General features: G+C 35.2%; 1 protein-coding gene across 3 annotated transcripts in view; it reads right to left on the bottom strand.

Annotated features, from left to right (window-relative positions):
• LOC121728370 (calcium release-activated calcium channel protein 1-like) overlaps nt 1–16,117 on the bottom strand; it is a 62,593-nt gene that overhangs the window by 28,264 nt on the left and 18,212 nt on the right. For 2 of the 3 annotated variants that reach the window (XM_042116536.1, XM_042116535.1), the window contains exon 2: nt 16,046–16,096. In XM_042116536.1, coding sequence (XP_041972470.1) covers nt 16,046–16,096 — 51 coding nt within the window. Of the gene's footprint in view, nt 1–1,201; nt 1,341–16,045; nt 16,097–16,117 lie in introns of those variants that run through there. The other variant, XM_042116537.1, reaches the window with a different exon arrangement.

Genomic DNA, 16,117 nt, shown 5'->3' with positions numbered 1-16,117 from the left:
TAATTATAGTTCTTCAACGTGGTCTACTATAATATATCTATGTCCTTATAGCACTTGTTCCTGAAATAATGTGTGCTGAAAAGATTATACCATCTATTGTGGAAATAAATTCAGGTAAATTGAGTGCAGATTGCAGTGACTTGATATAGTAATTGAGGTAACTGCATGGTACTAAACTTAAAGATTACAGCACAGCGAATGTGCAGACACTAATTATACAATACTCCATAATCTTGTTGTGTATTGTACCATTCATCATTATCATCATCTTAAAATAGGCTCGCGAGTCGTAACCCGTATGTTAAACCAATTTTGGTAAATTAATATTTTTTGTGTTGAGAAAACCATGTTTTGTATGAATTTTATACTACATACGAGTACATACCAACACATTGCATAACTACTTTTACTCTGATTGGTTTATACAGTCTTCGCATTTTAATAGACCATGATTATTTAAACGTTGACTCGTGTGTACTCTTTTTTAATGAAACGTGATACGAAATTTTATTACTCTTCCAGTATAAAAGCGACGAACGGTACAAAAAAATACTTTGAATCCTTTTCTTGTCATTTTTAATATGAAATACTAGTTCCCATTATTACATAGTTACATACATACTAGTAAAATTTAAAAAGATCCACATTATGTATGATGGTTCAAACGTTACAACTTTCAGTTGTAAGATAATATTATGTTATGTCTTTGTCTAATATGTTACAAAGATTACTGACAGAAAATGATACATTATAATATAAACAGTGTATATTAATAGTGAGAGGTAAAATAAACATTAATATAATTTTTAACATATTTTAACAAATCGTGCTGTAAATAGTTATAAATATGTTTGTCGAACATGATAGTTTTTGTTTACTGATTCTACCTATTTAAAGAAAACTGCGCTTGAAAAATAGAAGAATAAGTTTTTTTATTCATAGTGAATGATAACATAAACAGGTTTTAAATAAAGTTTTGCTATCGTCTAACGGCAAAATAGCTGTTCTTATAGGTCAGATGTTATTATAAAAAAGTTCTTATCATACAAAATGAAGAAAACAGCTAAGTTATTATTTATTTATCTGTAATGTACAAAAAACATAATAAAATTTTAATTAATGAAATGAAAGTCATAGAACACACCAACGATAAATATATAGACAATAAAATATTTTCAAACGTAACCATGATTTTACACACCTCTTTCATGACAATACAAACAAAAAAACTCTCACAATTGTAACAATGTTCAGCACGTATCAAGTTATTTTCAGTCCCTCGTACACAAACAATATACTACAACTTCTTTTCGCGGCGCGCGACATAGTACTGCAGGCATATACGCTTTTCGCGCTCTTTTAACTGTCATGTTATAAACATCCACACGTGGTGCAATTAAGTAACATTTGCTAATTGATAAACGCCAAAAATACTACATGTCTACACTTATTTGGAAAATTTTGGATCGTCTGAAGAAATGCGTCAGCGTTAATGTTTTAATGCCGTTATTAGTTTTATAAAAGTACTTATATGGAAAGCTACATAAACAATCATGTATAAAAATTAAAATAAAATCCTTAAAATATTAACTTGAAGCAGAGTTTTTCATAAATAAATTTTGTTTATCAAATAATTTATAATACTTATAGAACGACACCCTTTCAGAAATTTTAACTTTGTCACTGAGAGAAGCTTTAATCTGCTGCCTACTTTAGGTTTTACAGTAAAAGTAACAAGGTTGCATCATTGACCGCGCAGGGCGCCGGATAAAAAGGGGCGCTGAAGGCAAACAAAAAGGCGCCAAATTTTTCCTGCACTATCATGGTCGCCCAGGGCGCCGGTAGTGCTAAAACCGGCCCTGCTAATATTATAAATGAGAAACTATGTCTGTCTGTCGGTTACATCTCACGCTTTACCCATCAATCCCCAAGCGGCCGCTGGCTATCGCAAAACAATTGAAAATCTATTGTGTCTGCGATACCCACGGTGACGGTTCTACAACAGATCTTGATGGGTAAGCACTAAGCATCCTTTGAGTTCCGGGAAAGGACATAGGATGTTGCGGAAAAATGTACGGTTCCCGCGTAATAAACTCCTTCCGGCACTTTTTACTAACAAAATTAATATGAAAACGAAGAATAAGTATCGAAGATTGATTAATATAATAACTAGACAACAAGTAGCAATAATTCTCCATGCAGAACGCAATTATCTCAGTATTTATCTAACAAATAACGGCCTTTTCTACCATTAGAAAAACAATAGATAATATACATCGTAATTAGGTGTTAAATAATCTCTGTAACAATTTTCACTGTTTTCATTAGGCCTTAGTCCTTACGTATCTACTTTACGAACAGTTTATTAGGTAGAAAGAACCTAAAATTTTCAATCCTAACATTTGTGCAAGAAAACTTGCACAGCTTTAACTAAACTTTATTTCAGTACTTGAAATTGCCTGCTGTTATAAAATATAAGTATTTCGGCAGATTTTATGTTAGACACACAACGAGAGTTAGTAATGTTACGGTACATGGTATACGGACACGTAGTGCCATCTAGCGACAAACCAGCGGAACTTACCGAGGGAACACAGGCAACCTTAATCCTCTACTCAATACTAGATGGAGTGAGATGCGCAAGAACATACGCGAACCTTTTAGAAAAGTCCAACATTTGTTTACGTGTTTACCGGCTTATTTTGTTTACGTGTTTAATTGTTTGTTTATTGTGGTATATGCTCGAGCCTCCTAGAAAGTTCCCACACTTGTTTACGTGTATCGGGAACTTTCTGGAGTTCGTCTCGCCATATAAAAAGCCGCAGGTAGACGGCCCGGAGTTCAGTTCGTTTCGAACTATCATCAAGGCGACTTCGGAGTGAACACAAGCGATCAATAGTGATTGAACCAGTGAAACCTGCGACTTGGCTACGACCTAGGACAGTGATAGTGCTTAGTGATTGGACCTAGTGATTAGTGTTTGGACTTAGTGCTAAGTGTTTGTGACCTAGTGTGTGCTTGTGTGACCTAGACATAGTGAATAAAGTCTTCAAGAGAATCACCAGGTCTTTCTCTCCAAATCCTCGAACCCTAGCACGTAACAGTAATGTTTTTTTTTCTTTTGTTAAGAAAGTCCGTCAAAGAGTCCTACTAGCTTCATGATAAGTGTATAATTCGTCAAGGTCACAGTAGAGTAAAGTCACAGTAACAAAAAACATAATTTCTGCTAAGAAGTTGATAAAAAATATTGATACATTATTTCGCGAAACTGGCACTCTTCAATTAACGCCATAACTAAGTGACAAAAAACCGATGACGAGACGAGCCTTATACGCAAACTAATAATGAACATCTTGTATTCTATACTGTGAAATTAGGATTGTCCTAATTATGTGTCTATAAACGAATTCTGGGAAATTTTAATGGTAATTTAAATTTCAGACGCATAAAGTAGTCTAGAATCCTGCAGCTTTCAGTAATAATAGCTTAGAAAAACCTTTACAGCCAACCCAGACGCGAAAAGTGAAGTCCCTTTGCTCATGTCATCCAAATTTTATCACGTAACACTATACTATGGATACCCATCATACAGGTTGAACAGGTAAAACAGGGGTTTTACTGTATTCATGGCATGCGCGTGACTGGTCTTTTGCGCTTTTCAATTATTATTCTGTACATGTCCAGGCACATAGATATTTTATTTGCAATACGTTTTTCCCTAATGTTTTTTTACCTAAAGAAAAATCCCTCTTGACGAATTCTGGGAAATTTTAATGGTAATTTAAATTTCAGACTTTTTCAGACAGACAAAAATTGACAGTAGCTACCTATGATTTCTACAACATTGCAATCGTAGCTTTCGATCGCTTAGTCTTTAGTGCCTTTACTCTTTATTTAAATATAACGTGATAAAAATCACGTGCATCTTAAATAATTTGGTAACGAAATAAAATAAATTAAAACAAAGGAGGCTGCATATGTAAACGAGTATCTAATTAAGGTAGACTACGTGTCTGCTAACGCGCGAGCCTCTGATGCTACTGTAACAATAATATTATAAATTACTAGCTGTTGCCCGCGACTTCGTCCGCGTTAGTATCTAGTCTAGTAGATCACGTCCCAAGTATTATTTATTGTACAAAAATATTCAATGTACAGCATCGACTTTCCTATGATTTTATTATATATAGATGTTCCGCGCGGCTTCGCTTACGTAATTTAGGAATTTCACGCGACCGTCCATTTTTCCGCAAAAAAGCCTATGTCCCTTAACGTGGTCTATTCTTCATGTTTGCCAAATAACATATAAATTGCTCCAGTAGTTCTTAAGAATCTTAAGATAATAAGTAATTTCATATAATTTCCCCCGTTTTTTCCACATTTTCCTCTATTTCTTCGCTCCTATTAGTCGTAGAATAATAAAATATAGGCCTTTCTCGATAAATAGGCTATCTAACACTGAAAGATTTTTTAAAATCGGACCAGTAGTTCCTGAGATTAGCGCGTTCAAATAAGCCTTTTCATATAATTTCCCCCGTTTTTCCACATTTTCCACTATTTCTTCGCTCCTATTAGTCTGAGCGTGATAAAATATAGCCTATAGCCTTTCTCGATAAATGGGCTATCTAACACAGAAAGAATTTTTCAAATCGGACCAGTAGTTCTTGAGATTAGCGCGTTCAAACAAACAAACAAACTAACAAACTCTGCAGAATTATAATAATAGTATACAGGGTGTAACAAAAATAAGTGATAATACTTTAGGGTGTGTACGTGTTCCTTGTAGAGAGTTCACTGTGAAAGTAGAAGCGCTGAAAGACCAAATTTTTTTTTCATTTTTGTATGGGGAAACTCGTGATGCTGGGGCCCTTGCCCATACAAAAGTTAAAAAAAAATATGCGTTTTTCAGCGCTGCTGCTTACACAGTGAACTCTCTACAAGGAACACGTACACACCCTAAAGTATTATCACTTATTTTTGTTACACACTGTAGATAATGTTCTTCTGAAGTACATACGCGAGGCCCGGCATGCAGGCATGCCGGGCCTCGCGTATGTATGTATGGCCGGGCATGCAACACCAACCAATTTCTTACCAAATACCAAAATTCTATCAGATTTAAACTAAAATTTGCAAAATAAAAGTTTGATAAGGTAAATGACTAGTAGATTGGACAGTACCAGTCATTGGAAAAAGCACAAAAACACAATATTTATTAATGTTGCCTTAAAAATTTCCTGTTTTTAAAGTACCTAAAAGAACGCCTGTTTTTATAAAGAAAAACAGTCAAAGCAACATTAATAAATATGGTGTTTTTGTGCTTTTTCCAATGACTAGTACTGTCCAATCAACTAGTCATTTACCCTAGAAAAAATATTTTGATTCTATTGTAGAAGACAATACGCTAATTATCCATGTTTTCCTTAATCTTTCCAACTGAAATTAATTTACATCAGATAACTTTACAGGTAATTTCATAATCGAAAACTTTTACTTGTCTTATCTAGAAATAATATTCATCATAATAATATAAGCTTTTCTAGGTAATATAAATTCAAGAGGTACGTCAGTGAGGTTACTGTCCAAGTTTCAAATACTGATAAATCAATATCTAAAAAACTAGCTGTTCCGGTGAAGTTCGTGTCACTTTAAAACCTTCCCTGGACTTCTACGAATATTTTAAGACTAAAATTAGCCCAATCCGTTCAGCCGTTATCGAGTTTTAGCGTTACTAACACAATTGAAAGTCCATTTTTATATATATACTAGTTGTCCCGGTGAACTTCGTGTCACTTTAAAACCTTCCCTAGACTACTAAATGACTAAAATCAGTCCAATCCGTTCAGCCGTTTTCAAGTTTTAGCGTTACTAACACATTTGGAAATCCATTTTTATATATAAGAAGATAGATATCATTTTATCACTGACAAAAACGCTACTTTAACTCTATACTACTTTTTTTACTCGCTTCACTACCTTGCGGTTCATCACAATCATGCATAAAAAGTTTTTTTTTTATTTTAACTGACTTCCAAAAATAATAGTCCCAAAAACCAAATATTTTTTCATAGAATTCACGATTCTGAGCTGGTACCGACTTCAAAATAATGAAGATTGTATACAGATATAGTTGAGGTTTAGGCAAATTCTGAAAGAGGCATTACTAAAGAGTAAGAATTATTTTATACTTTTTAGTCCATTTTAAGACAAGTAAGTAATGTTATTGTTTTTACGTGGAAGTCGGTTTTATTCTTTTGTTATAATTTAGAAATAATAATCATATTTAAATTATGTCATTTAGGCGAATTTAATAAACGGGGTCACATTAGGTCGGACGCCTTTTGGACGGTTGCCTCCTAGGGCGTCCGGCCCTCGATGCTAAGTCCGCCTCTGTTAAAAGTACGCTTTATGCTTTAACGGTGGTGAAAAAAACTGAAAAAAATAAATAAAAAAAGTAAGTAGGTACCGTATTTATGCAAGTAAACTGTAAGCTATAGTCCGCCAAGAAAATGAAGAAATTAAAAAGTAGCAACATCGTAGTGTCATCCCTTTTTTCTTAGATAGATTTGAAAGTGATGACACTACGATGTTGCCACTTTTTAATTTCTTCAGTTTCTTGACAGAATGTACTCGTATTGTTTTTACTAATAGATAGATAGATGGAGTAACAAAAAAATTAAGAGCTTTGTTTTTATCTTGCGATTACGAGACCTATATTACGGAAAAACCGAAAGAGGTCATAGTCCACGTATACGGGTGAGTATAAAGTATAAAGTATAAAGTACAAATAGAACGAATTCGCATCCGGGTCGGTTAAGTAAAAAATTGCTCTTCAAAAAAATTTAACGATCTTTTAGTACTTATCAATAATCATAACCTAAAAAAATCTGTCGGCTTGTTGGCCTGCACAAAAAATGTATGTGTTGAATTCTACCGAATACCTATGTACCATCGAGGAAATTGATTCCCAGGCATTTGACAGACCAACGTCATTTTGTCGGGTCATGTCAATTCTATGTAAATTGTGATCGACACGACTGGGTTTGACGTAACGCGACCAAACTAAGTAGGTCCCCCATCTGCTTAGGAATCAACTTCTCTGATAGTACAAAATTTGCAAAAAGTTGCAAAAAAACGCAGTACCTATAAGAAGAAGCGCCTGTGCGGGTGTTGGGCGCGCGGCGCGGCATTCAGTTGCTACCACAGATGTTGCCACTTACCAGTTATCATGCTATCACAGATCACATAATATTATCACAGATTTAAATAGATACTACGTTAACGATATTAACAAAAAATTAGATAAACTATTATAGTATAGATGTAGTCTTAGCCCGTCATCGCGTGGCCATTTTGTGCTTATTTTCATACAAGTAGTGTGCGTTTATTTTCTTGAATATTTATATTTGTCGATTATTTCGAAGCACATTATGATACAGGAAAGAAAGTTAATTAGTTCATGATATCGATTAACTATAGTTCAAGTGATGAGAATCCGTAAACACACGTAAAAAGCTATGCAATTTTTATAGCCAAATTATTAATTGATGTGACATTTTTAGCGCTAATGCCTTATATAGCACGAATAAGGGTATTTTTGTAAGCTAAAAAGATAATTTATAAGTATAAATTATCTTTTTAGCTTACAAAAATACCGATTGAAAAGCCCAAAAAACGTTGTTCAAAACTTACGTATTTAATGTTAAATCCACGTGTTTGAGGCATTCTTTGACCATATATTATTTGGCGGAACCACAAAACTCATCAATATCTAGCATTAAATGTTCACTAAAAAGTAAAAACACTTTATTAACACTTTAATTACATGAAATATGCAGACCGACTCCTTTGTTATTTCCTAGTAAGTAGGACATAACATTACACGCTTTTGACGTTTATACACCGATATAAGGCTCTCTCCAGTCTACAGTACCTCAATGAACAAAATAATCCTCGATACTTATATTACAAATGAGAAAGTGTGTCTGTCTGTCTGTCTATACTCCGTCTTTCCGGATTTTGATGAAACCGAACCGATTTTGATGAAATTTGTTAGACACTTTGCAGATACTTTGAGTCCCGGAAAAGGACATGATAGGATATTTTTATCCCGAAAAAATTCCCGCGCGATAAACGAATTTTGGCGCAAAGGAGTTGCTGGCGTCATTTAGTGTTATTATCAATGATATTCTACTTATAGTTTAAGTTTTTTATTATTATATCATTGTAGTCTAAGCGATAAGTTGAGAATGGCGAAATATAGAGATAAGGGTCATAAAAATACGTGCGACAGCTCATTAGATTCGGGAAGACGTCTAGAAAAATGTATCGGAAACGTGTCTTAGCACACAAAAAATTGCAAAAGTTATAAGCAAATTAGGTTGCAAAAAAAAAGGTATTATGTTTTTTGTTAAAAACTCCGAAACTATTAACATTTAAGAAATTATAAAAAAAGATTCTTAAAGAAGAGGAAATTTCAATAAAAAAATCCCAACTCCCGGAATTGTATCGCTATTATTTATAATTTAAATTTAACGCTGAAAGTAAGCCTCCGCGCGGCATTTATAGGTAGCGCGCGTGGCTTCAAAACCGAGCACGTCACACTGATTATTTTTTTAAAGGTTAATACCTTAATATTAATTAAAAAAATTCAAAAACTTATGGTGTATTCCGAACACTTCAAAGAATTTGCTCCCGTTGGGAATTTAACTTAAAGTTAATTTTTCAACAAATTAGACAAATGTTAACAAACGAAATTTTTTCGAACTTCCGTCTTTGTACTGTAAAGAAAACGTTTAATTAAATAATTTTCGTAAATTTTGCCCTTGATATAAACATACATAACAAGATCACGCCATAAAAGTTTTAAAAAATTTCATACTTTGTTTATAATCATTTTTTAACTTGAACAAAAAACTAGAAATCCACGTAATATTGTCAAAAAAAAAGTTGTTTCATTTATTATCACGTAATTGATTTGATATCAATGAAGGACATATTGTATTAACTAAAAAAAAAAAAATCCGCCATTTGCTAATAAAAAATTTATAAACCAATGGACTATTTCGATGCTTTTAAATTTTTTTTTTATTACCTTTATTCTCTTGAAAATAATATGATTTTTAGAAACAAAAATTGTACTTAATAAATATTTTTTATTGTTTATAATCGTTTTTTAAATATTTCTATTGTTCTTCCTTTCCTTGTCTACAAGGAAAGGAAGTCTATCGCTGAATCGAAAACGCCTGGAATAGCTACTGGTCCATGAAGACGCTGATGAAGGGAGACTTGCCAATCTTCCCCGTAGTGTACCTATTGATAAATAAAGATAAGCACGCCCACTCGTGGTGGAGTTGATATTAGGAGATGGTTGCCCGGGAGCGAGCTCTTTTCTTCATCACCCACGAGCGGGAGTGGTAGTGCTTAGTGATACAGTATTCAGTGTTTAATTTACTCGCCCTACAAGAGTGCACAAATTCTACATCCCTGAAGCGCAGAGTCATCGACATGTGTTTTCTGCCCGTCATAACCTACGGACTACGGTGCGCAAACTTGGTCATTGACCGATTTGCAAAAGACCCAACTCGGGGTTTGCCAAAGAACAATGTCGGGAGTAAGTCTTCTGGACAAAATAAGGAACACAACACTGCGCTCACAAACAAAAATCACGGACGTAATAAGCTAAAGTGGGATTTTGCTGGCCACGTTAGCCGTATGGCATCCCGACCGCTGGGCAAAGATATCGACAGAAACCTGAAAAAGACCTGAAGATGGAAGACGCAACCGTGGCCGGCCTAGGAAAAGATAGCGCGATGAACTGGAGGCGTACCAGCCGAGCTGGCCAACGGTGGCTCTTAAACGAGACAAGTGGAATACCCTGGAGTAGGAATTTGCCCAGCAGTGGGATAGTATAGGCTAACAAAAAAAGATAGTAAGTATACAGTACTAAAGTCTAAACGTAACTTCATAATATAAACAGCAGCTGTTATTGAACTTGAGCAAATTCTACGGTCACTACGGTATGTACCTACCGGATGTGAAGGTCTCAAAGATTTTGAGCGAAATAAGGAGATAGTGACGTCACATAGACCTTCGAGCAAATGAACGGAACCGTACGTGATAAACGTCTTAATAAGATCATTAGATCCAGTCTCAGAATGACGAATGTACCCATAGACTTTGTTCGTTTTACCTTTGAGTTTTTGTGATAATGATCCTAATGTCGTTACGATAAGGTCCTGTTGGGTGTAAAATATATCTGAATGTACAATAGGCAACGGCTGGGCACGTTTTACATGACGTATGTGATGACAACCACGATTGTCCTGGCGCCAAGACTGGCTGTCCGGATTCAATGATGCATATGCAGGAGAACGTAATTTCAATAGAGGATGTTTTTGACAAAGAATCGTGAACGACACTTCCATTTTCAGTTATTTTAATTTTTAACCCGGGTGCCGCATAACAATAATTGAAAATCTATTGTGTTTTTGGAAGCCAGTTAAAAAACAAGGGTGCAGTATAAGCTCGCACAGCCCACAGGGCGCAAAGGCTATTTACGGCACTGATTTTAACCCATCAACTCCCAAGCGGCACTCGGGTGCCGCATAACAATAATTGAAAATCTATTGTGTCTACATTCTGATTTCCGACGATCGAGGTATTTAGGATAGTTATTTATTATAAGAGAGTAAATTTTTTTATGCGCAAGCAGGTAGCCGATAATAACATAATATTGTACTTACTGTTTCACCACTTCCTGATAAGTGTTAAAGTATGGAGGGTCTGTCAAAAAAGTTGTGGATCAGCCTATCCGGCACTTTATCAGGAAGTGGTGAAACAGGCCCTTATACTGGCGCTGATAAAGTTAAAATTCGTACCTCAGACTGGAAAACCAATGTCTTTCTTATGTTCTCACTTGACTGATAAGTATCTTTTTTTTCATCTTCTTTTGTTATAAGTACTTAGTTCTAATATTTTTATAAACTTGCACTCGTTTTAGATTCGTTTTCTAACGTTCAAACGTAAGAACACGCGGCGCAAGACTGTTTTGTTAGTACATTATCAATTCGACCTTAAATTGTGAGCATAGAGTAAACGCACTTCCTAATCCTTCTGTTTATAACTGTCTTGGAATATAAAGTGGGTATTCCATACACATACTGCTAGCAATTACCCGCAATTTAATAAACAACTTCCGAAATTTACGCTACGCTCGCGCTTGTTTACGACCAAAACACTTTAAACGTTAAAAATAATAAAAAATTACAGTAAAGTACTACACTCTGAACTACTCTGAAGTCAGAATATAAGAACACTGTCTAGAGACTAGCGTCTCGATTCTAGCCTCACCATACCATATTACTGTTGATAATAATATCATTTATAGCAAGGAAGTTAGTAATTGCTAATTATACATATACTTAATTGTCAATAGCCATCAATTAATTCTTATATTATTATAATTTATGAATGTTAATTTAAATATCATTATTAAATAAAAATTGTCCATGTGCGAGTCGGACTCGCGCACGACGGGTTCCGACTTCCGTACCATTGCATTATAGTCTACTAGCTGTTGCCCGCGACTTCGTCCGCGTGGACTTTATAGTTGTTCCCGTACATCGATTGAATCGTTTAGGCGCTAATCAGAAAAGTATATTGTGTGGGAACCGCACATTTTTCCGGGACAAAAAACATTCCTTGTCCCAGATTCAACTTAGTATCCCCAATCTCCATGCCAAATTTCATCAAAATAGATTAAATTGTTTAGGCGAGAATCATAAAAGTTTATTGTGCGGGAACCGTACATTTTCCGGGATAAAAAGTATCCCTTGTCCTTTCCCGAGACTGAAAGTATTGCCATACCAAATTTCATCAAAATAGATTGAATAGTTTAGACTTCAGGCGATAATCATAAAACTTTATTGTGCGGGAACCGTACATTATCCGGGACAAAATTAGTATTCCTTGTCCTTTCTCGAGACTCAAAGTATCTCCATACCAAATTCCATCAAAATAGATTGAATCACTAAATAGTTTACGCACAAATCAAAAGTATATTGTGCAGTAAACAGTAATTTTTCTGGGATAAAATGTATCCTATGTTCCTTTTCCGAACTCAAAGTATCTTTATACCAAATTTCAGCAAAATGGGTCCAGACGTTTACGCGTGATGTCGTGACCACGCGAAATATAACGTTCCGCGCAGCTTCGCCCGCGTTAATTAGATATTTCACAGACAAATTAGTCCACAAAAAATAGCCTATGATCCTTCACGCGGTCTACTTCCTACCTGTGCCAAATAACAGAAAAATTGCTCCAGTAGTTAGTGAGATAAGCCCTTTCAAATAATTTGCCCCGTTTTTTTCCACATCTTTCTCTATTTCTTCGCTCCTATTAGTCTTAGCGTGATAAAATATAGCTTATAGCCTTTCTAGATAAATGGGCTATCTAACACTGAAAGAATTTTTCAAATCGGACCAGTAGTTCCTGAGATTAGCGCGTTCAAATAAGCCCTTTTAAATAATTTCCCAATTTTTTTCACACTTTTCTCTATTTCTTCTCTCCTTTTAGTCTTAGCGCAATAAAATATAGCCTATAGCCTTCCTCGATAAATAGGCTATCTAACACTGCAATCATTTTTCAAATCGGACCAGTAGTTCCTGAGATTAGCGCGTTCAAACAAACAAACAAACAAACTCTTCCCAATTATAATATTAGTATAGATAAAGGAAAACCGGCCAAGTCGGGTCATGCCGCATGCGCAATATAGGGTTCCGTAGTACCGCTAGTTTTTGATAATTTTTAGGGTTCCGTACCCAAAGGGTAAAAACGGGACCCTATTACTCAGACTTCGGTGTCTGTCCGTCTGTCTCCAGGCTGTAAATCTGAAATTTTGACAGATTATATTGTATATCTGTTGCCGCTATAACAACAAATACTAAAAACAAAATAAAATTAATATTTAAAGGAGCCTTTTTTATACAACAAACGTGATTTTTTTGGTCTTTTTTGCTATATATCAATCACAGATTATTTTAAGATAAAATAAAAACTTAAGGGGGACTTCCATACAATAAACACAATTTTTGGCCTAATTTTGCTCTATAATGGTACGGAACCCTACGTGCGCGAGTCCGACTCGCACTTGGACGATTATTGTATAGATAATGAATGTAGGTACATTTATAACGTGTTTTAACTTTTACACTACTTATCATCTCAGTTACGTTGAAAGGAATTTGAACGAAAATTATATAAGTACATATTTGATCGACTATTACTCAATAACTTAATGAATTCTTCTTAGCCGTGATAGTTTTTCTTTTAAATAATATTCAGTATATTTCCAACCCCCGTGAATTTTTTCACGTATCCAGAAGCAACCGTTTAGCTGGTAGATGGGCCCTTCACACTGGACTGTAACGATTTTTTCTACTTTAAAACTTCATATTATTTCACAAATGGATCCCTAAATCGGTAAATGCCAAATGGTCTTTGAATACTCATAATATTTTAAAAAAACCTATCCAACGACATTTCACACGGTGGGGTGGACGCGGAAAAAATAAATCATCCCCGCTTGATGTAAACAGACAGACAGACAGCTGACAGACGGACGGACAGACCGAAACTATAAGAGTGCGTTCAGTTCTACACTAGATCCATTTCTGTGAGTTCTACTATAGCGTATCGGAAAACACGCGCGCGGCACGCTCTGAACCGCGCAGTGGATTCCTTACCCCCCTAAGGGTTCCTTGTTGACTACGGAACCCTAAAAATAGGCCAAAAATTGTGTTTATTGAATGGTCCTTAAATATTTATTTTATTTAATTTTTAATTTTATTATTGATAATTATTGCAGTACACCTATTGTCATTATTGATACTGAGCAAAACAGACCAAAATAAAACCGGCCAAGTGCGAGTTGGACTCGCCCATGAATTCCGCAGCAGCAATAAGGTTTATTTTTATGAAATTAAAAGGTTTTTGATTTATTTTTATATATCAGTTGATTTAATGAAAGTTAATTTAAGGTTAATTTATGACGTATAAAAAAACTACTTGCTAGATCTCGTTCAAACCGCTTTTCGTTGGTAGTTTTTATAGTAATGTACATCATATATCTTATCATGTTTCATGCCCCTACTTTAGAAGTTAGAGGGGAGGGGGGACATTTTTCCACTTTGGAAGAGTCTCTCTCGCAAAAGTTTTCAGGTTAGAAAAAAAATGATATTGGGAACCTCAATATGATTTTTGAAGACCTATCCATAGATTACGCCACACGCATAGGTTAGATGAAATTTTTTTTTTGTTTCAATTGTACCTATGCATTACCCCTAAAATTTTTAATCAATTTTCCATTTTTATGCGGTTCACAGACTACATCTACTCACCAAGTTTAAATTGTATAGCTTTTATAGTTTCGGAGAAAAGTGGCTGTGACATACGGATGGACAGACAGACAGACAGACAGACGTGACGAATCTATAAGGGCTCCGTTTTTTGCCATTTAGCTACGGAACCCTAAAAATCACGTGTGTTGTATGGGAGCCAGGGAGTAAAATCTTACTGTCACAGGGCCGTCTCTAGCCCATGTGGCGCCCGTGTGCAAACATTACCCTAGCGCCCCCTAAAAAGGTACAAAGTACAGTTTGTCCGGCCGCTTAAGGGTGAGGACTCTAAGCGGTAGCTTATTTCGTTCCACCAGAAGAACTATAACATCACATCAAGTTACCTCATAGGTACTGTCAAATTTCTCCAATATAAAATAGATAACAAACTCTATTGTTATTTGTTTGTAGATTGAAGTTTTTTTCGGTTTTGACCATGATGTGCTCTTGAGTCTTGACTGACCCTAACAAGCCTAACCCCAAAACGTAAATTTTATATCGCTTAAGTACTTCAATTTTACTTTAAATTTCATGTTCTATACTTATTAAATATCACATCATCACAACATCGGTATTAATTCGATTTCATTATTCGATTTCATTGAAGAGCTCTAACTTCTCTACATCCGAAGAGCCAGCATGGCAGAGTTTGTTTACTAAATTATTAGAACACTGTGCTTTTTTGTATGTAAATCCAAATCCTCCCACTACCTATTTTGAAAAAACGAGCGATAGGACACTCACTATTACACCAATTAATGTAATCTTCATTTATGTGTTTTAAGGTTCATTTCACGTTGAAAAATAAAGATTATAATATTTATATTGCAAAAGCCGAGCCGCTCATGGCGCGCCTTGCTTTGCTGTAATTCTACAAATATAAGAAGAGCTTCGGATATTACACAAAAATGTTTGCAAACTGGAGTTCTTTTTACGTTGGTCAATAAAGCGTGGGCCGTGGAGGCCGGCCAGCGCGGGCGCGCGCCGAGTGCGAGAGGCGCTCGGCGCCCCTGTGCACCGCACACATTGCACCTAAGGGAAAGACGCCCCTGCTTATTGAAGTCCAAGGTTTATTTTTATTAAAGTATACACTACGGTTTCTCTCCTTTATAAGCCCTTCCTGGACTTCCATGAATTTAGGAGTTAGATGTTATATTATAGTTCATGAGACATCTTGTTTATCAGTTACTTTATTGCATTAAAATATATTAATATCTAAGTTTCTCAGCTACCTATATGATATTTTAGTTATATTTTGTGATAAGAAAGGCTGTGGAAGTTCTACATACATACAATGTACTTACATATTATATTATTACGTCATAGACCATAGTACTATCAGAGAAGTTGATTCCTATGCAAATCGGGGACCTAAGTAGTTTGGTTGCGTTGAGTCAAACCCAGCTGACAGATCACAATTAACATTGAATTGACATATTCGACCAAATAACGTTGGTCTGTCAATTGCATAGGAATCAACTTCCTCGATGTGGTACATACCACCATGGGCATAGCCAGTACGGTTCCCAATAATATATTGTTAATTATTAAAGTCAAAGATATTTAGTCTAATATAATAGCAACGAGTAATTACACCCTTAAATAGACTTGCCACCAATAGTTCTGCAGGCATTCAATAATTAACTTACGTTATCTGGTATCTCCATTTTTCTTGGGTTTTCGTCTGCTATCATCCTTATCTGAAAATACAACATAAGTCT

The sequence above is a fragment of the Aricia agestis genome, chromosome 6, assembly GCF_905147365.1.
Source record: "Aricia agestis chromosome 6, ilAriAges1.1, whole genome shotgun sequence".
NCBI classification, from domain to species: domain Eukaryota; kingdom Metazoa; phylum Arthropoda; class Insecta; order Lepidoptera; family Lycaenidae; genus Aricia; species Aricia agestis.
The sequence above is the reverse complement of the archived record's forward strand: the minus strand, read 5'-3'. Positions and strand labels throughout refer to the sequence as shown.